Consider the following 5,380-nt stretch of genomic DNA (forward strand, 5'->3'; position numbering starts at 1 on the left):
GCTTTTCTTTTGCTGACCCGATTTAGTGAGTACTGCCTGTGTGGCTTTTTGTTTGGAAAATTTTAGGTATTGAAGCAACATTATGTAGAAATGCAATCGTAGATATTCCACCCTGATACATTCAAGTCTTTGAAAATTTATTTTACTACTTTTTATTCTATGCTCATAAATTATTTTTGTAACTGATTATGTAAATTAGAAATAGAAATGTAGAAAGAATCCAATGTGACTGTTTACTTTTCAAGTTGATTTGTCCTCTATACTAGAAAGCACAATGAAATGCGGTTCACACAAAAACATTGGAGTTTTTTTAAAAATATTTTAAAGTGTAGGATATTTTGAAAAGGTTTCCAAAATCAGGTAGACCTTTCATTGAAAGTTAAAGATGAGAAATATTTAGCAGATAAATTTTATAAAGTTAAATAATTTCCTTTGCATCTTTCCTATTTTTAATAAGGAGTCAATATGGCTCATCACAAAGCCTTTATATTCCTGGCTGGGCCTAAATGAAATCTAAATCAGTTTATTTTCATATTTTGAGATACAACTATAACAATTTCCAAAATACTTTGAATTAAAAAATATATAATTTTGATTCCCTGAGTTCTCTAGGGAGACTGTGATTCTGCATGGTCTAGAAAATAAAGTACTTTATACCATGATTTCCCCAGTAATATTGTTATAGCCTCATTCTTCTGTATGTAGATATATTTTTATCCAGATAGACCACATAACAATATAGAAGTGGTTCGTCCACTCCAAGTCAAGGCTGGAATGTAACTTGGAGATTTCTCCTGACCAATATAGCTAGAGAGGTTATAAAAATGGATATCAGGGAAGCTCTCAGGTTGCTGGATCCAAAGCTTGTATTAAAGACCAGGCTGTTCTCAGGAGGAAATTGACCAGGAGCTAAGCAACCATACACACAGCATCCAAATCCAGCTGTTGAAGGGAGCTAGCCCCTACACCTGTCAATCATTGCAAAGCTAATGAAACCTCCCGGACTCATTCCAATCTATGACCACACTCACATAGCATCCCATCCTGGAACTGGCAAGTGTGAATTAAATTTTTTCTTGGAAGAATCCAGGCTAATCCAAGCTTAGCTAACACTTCATAAACCCAAGTAGCAATGCACCCACCTTCAGGATGCTGTGACTTTCAACTAAGTTCCTTAAAGTCAGTTCTCTTTACATTGTAATTTTCTCATAGCGTATTTACACCCCACCAACTCTCCTATAACTCACTCATCTTGATTAAAAGGCCAATCTTCACTTGACAACTATTGAACTGGGTTGGGGGAGGGGAGAGAGGTGGCTAGTGTGTTTTAGAAGTCAGAGTCAGCAATAGGAATCAATACAGATGCAGCTAGGGAAGCTGAACCTAATGGTTAATTCAAAGTATGAGTAACTTATAAGCATACCCTTATGGTTCATTTCTATTACCCAAGGTACATGCTACAAGCAAACTGTGGTTGATTTTGCAGATTGTTCCAGAATGAGAGTTACTCTTGTTCGTTTTCTCTTCAGAACACTGGCATCATACTCCCAGTGGAATCTCAAGGACTAACTCCCTGGCTGCACCTTCAGAAAAAGAAGGATTCTCACCAGCTGGGATTGCCCATCCACTGGTCCAGAGCCCTAACCATGCCCCTGCCAACAGGCCAAGACCGCTGGTCGGAAGCAGACATCCAGACGCTGCTGGAGCGCATAAAGAACGATGTCCCACCGAATGACAACAAGTCTTTCCACAAAACCCTGAAGACCATGAACTGGGAAAGGGTAGCTTTCAAAGACTTTTCTGGGGAAATGTGCAAACACAAATGGTTGGAGATTTCTGACAACCTGAGGAAGTCGCGGACTTTGACAGAATTAGTCCTAGAAGCTCAGCAACATGCTCAAAACCCCTTGAGGAAGAAAGAGGTGATGAAGCATCCAGACTTACCCAAGAAGCCCTTGTCGGCTTATATCCGTTTCTACAAGGAGAATCATTCCCAGTATACTCAACGGTACCCTAAGCTAAGCAGCGTGGAGTTGACTAAACTTCTAGCGAAGAAATATAAAGAGCTTCCAGAAGAAGTGAAGCAGAAATATCGTCAAGATTTCCAAGAGGAGAAAAAAATATATAAAGAGAAGCTGTCTCAGTTCAAGCTGTCTCAACTCAAACCAACAACTCATCTGAAGCACACTTCCAAAAGAAATCATGTCCCCAAGAGGCCACAGCTTCAAATGACTGCTCAAGGAAATAGGAAAGAAAGGAAGTCCTCTCTGGAAACAGATCACCTCTCCATGCACATGACAGTCTGTGGAGAGCCCAAGAAGCCCCCTATGAATGGATACCACAAATTCTACCAGGATTTGTGGTCCAGTGAGAAGCTGAAACATGTGCCACCCAGGGAGCGCATGGTGGAGATTGGCAGGCTCTGGCAGCCTATCCCCCAGAGCCAGAAGGACCACTATAAGAAGCTGGCTCAGGCCGTGCAGAAACAGTATAAGATAGACCTAGCTCTCTGGCTGAAGAGCCTCTCTCCTCAGTCATACGCAGCATTCAGAAAGGCAGGCTATGGGAAGGGTAAGGAAATGAGCATGTTAGGAAGCCCAACCCCCACATTTAAAAGGCTGTCTCCAGAGGCTCTGGAGTCTGCATCAGTGAAGAGGATGAAAGGGGAGCCTGAACACAAGCAGGGAGTGCTGGTTCCAGCCAGAGATTCATCCACCACCTCCAGTGCGGGTTGAAGCTCATCCTCCAGCTAATCATCCTCCAATTATCATCCTGAGCAGATAGAGTCCTGGAATAAGCAATTAGATGACGTGGCAGTGGGAGGCGCTGTTCATGGACGGTGTCTTACTGAAATGAGAAGCGGTGCTGGCGTGCTTCACCCACTGGTTCGCTGTTGGACATGCGTGGTCACAGACATTTGTCCTATGCCTTTTCAGAGAACTCTGTATTCCTGTGCATTGCCGTCCGTCATGTAGCGTTTGCACTGGCGGGTTGGAGGATTAGGATGTCTCAGCTTTGGGAACATGGCTCTTTGTCCTTTTTTCTCAGACTTATTTCACTGAGCACGTTTTCCTGGCTCACCATTTATTCTCATACTTCATGAACGGATTTGTCTTTGTGATTAAATAACAAGTTTCCGCACCTACTGCATTTTCTTGAGTCATTTGGACACAACTCCACTCCATGCCATCTTGTTGATGCCTACTGAAGAGCAGAGGAGAGCTGCCCCTGAGATTTTCAAGACTGCCACTATGAATTTCATTTGTCTGTCAGCTTCTCTAGCTGTGCTGACTTGCATGTTGCCGTGATGCTGGAAGTTATGTCACAGATCTCAAACACCAGGAGCATCTCCCAAAATGGACAGGTTTCAGCCAGCTTCCAGGCTAGGAACAGGCAATGAAGCAGGAACAGGCCGTCCTCTTCTGAGGAATGAGCCACGGAAATCTCTCTGGACAGATGGGAGCACGGTCAGATCTGGAGAGCCTAATGAGAGGAGCAGAGCGTTGTTCGAAAATGAGTTTCCAGGTTGGAAAGAACTCCAACTGTGGTTAAGTAGAACTGCCTTTTCAAAGTAGCATCGGGCAGGTTGGTGGACATTGAGTAAAGTGTGGGAGTGGAGTATTTGGGACCTTCGTTTACTAATGGGACCTTCATTACTAATGGGACATGACTCAAAACAAGATGAAGCAGCTAGAAACATGTATTGGAAATTGGAAATCGGGGGGTCTTTCATGAAGATTTCCTCCATGTAGGGACATGCTTCTGTGGCTCATTATGAGTAGTCACCAGATTTGCAGATCAGGGGGACATTCAGACCTAGCCCTGGTCTTGGACACCTTGAAGACCTTCTAGTGGTTTCCCCACAGTTGGCATGCCTGTGTTTCCCACCACACGTCCCCCAGGGATTCCCCTACACTAGAGACGTAAGCACCATGGCCCCTGTTGTTTCCTAATGCTGTAGCACAACCAGGGGCTGCTTGACTCTGGGGGCCCAGAGAGTCCTTCCCTCCTTGTTCCCCTGTGACCTGCGTCACCCACCCCCACAAATATCTTAATCCTAGTGCGCCACCGACAAGCCTGGGTGGTCTGTGCATGACTCGTGCCTGTGACTATCTCCTGTGATCGACCTGCACACAGGTCCCCTGAGCTGCTCACTTTCCATTGTGGACCCAAGCACCAGGCTCTGCGAGCTCCCTGACTGGTGGCTAAGTGGCCTGCCTGAACACAGGTCCCCTGAAGGGCTCCATCCCCCAGCGTGGACCCTGATCGCCACTCTGCCTGCTTGAGTTGGCCTCGTGGCACTGAATTTGCCTGGACGTTTCCTCAATGGATTGTTTAGTTGAGGGTTAACAATACACCTTGGGCATGTGACTAATCTTGTCTCAATATTTAGTGTTCTTGTCTACACATCACTTGTCACAATGGATACGTTATCTTCACAATAAAAATCAATTTATTACTTCTTTTAAGAAGCTTATCTTGTGTTGTGTATTTTATAGTTCTGTTAAATTCATCAGGATAAAGAGTGGCTTTCCCTTCATAGCAGTGTCTGTCAGGGAAGCATTGTTCCTTCAATGGCTTTGAAACAATGATTGATTTCCCTGGTTCCACTGCTCCTCTGAATGCTCCAATCACATTGCAAATTCTGGTCACTTGACTGATGGACTGAATGTGCATTTCGAATCTTCTATTGAAAAAAGAACACGTTCTGAAAAAAATGCGTAACCTGGTACTGCTCACAATGAACTTTAAGGCATACACATATAAAAAAAAGATTTATGTATATATACACAGACAGACTAAAGTCAGTCGATTGAAACTGTGTACGAGCATTCCCCTCTTAATCTGCAGCTTTTTTCTGTTGCACACACGAAGCATCATAGCAGGGTCCATTCAAGCGGGAGAGAGTTCATGCAGTAAGGTGCACAAGGTAAAATCATGTAATTACTTTTCCATTATGGCAGCATTGGAACAAAAAGATTATTTTGGAACAAATGGAAAAAACTTAAAAATATATGACAGTAACTCTATGGAGTAGCTACTGCCTTTAGAGCCGAGATAAAGCAGAGAAGGGAGGGGTCCTCCCACACACCTGTCTCCAGAAATGGCAGAGAGCTCACTGGAGGTGCTACACCAAGCGAATAGACTAAAAATCCACATTCCAGAACTAGCCGGACATCATCCTTGGATCCATGGGTTTGGTTATAGGGATGTTTTAGCACTGGGAACACGGGTACTTCTCCTTTTGTGCTAGGATTACTACACTGAGCATGCTCTCATGGTCCATTCATTCTGTATCTCGTCTCAAGAATTCATTTCTCTCTGAGGTTTAATAAAATATTCATCACACACTCCACTTTCTTGATCCAAAAATTTGTCT

At 43.6% G+C, this 5,380-nt stretch overlaps 1 protein-coding gene across 1 annotated transcript; it reads left to right on the forward strand.

Annotated features, from left to right (window-relative positions):
* The first annotated feature begins 1,646 nt into the window (after positions 1–1,646).
* LOC142445944 (upstream-binding factor 1-like protein 1) lies at positions 1,647–2,735 on the forward strand. Its single transcript, XM_075547794.1, has one exon. It carries the CDS (start codon positions 1,647–1,649, stop codon positions 2,733–2,735), a length of 1,089 nt encoding a protein of 362 aa, XP_075403909.1.
* Positions 2,736–5,380: the final 2,645 nt, after the last annotated feature.

The sequence above is a fragment of the Tenrec ecaudatus genome, chromosome 4, assembly GCF_050624435.1.
Source record: "Tenrec ecaudatus isolate mTenEca1 chromosome 4, mTenEca1.hap1, whole genome shotgun sequence".
Classification (NCBI taxonomy): domain Eukaryota; kingdom Metazoa; phylum Chordata; class Mammalia; order Afrosoricida; family Tenrecidae; genus Tenrec; species Tenrec ecaudatus.

Excerpts from the sequence above, each read along its gene's own strand:
- LOC142445944 (XM_075547794.1), top strand. The coding sequence starts at position 1,647 with ATGCCCCTGCCAACAGGCCAAGACCGCTGGTCGGAAGCAGACATCCAG.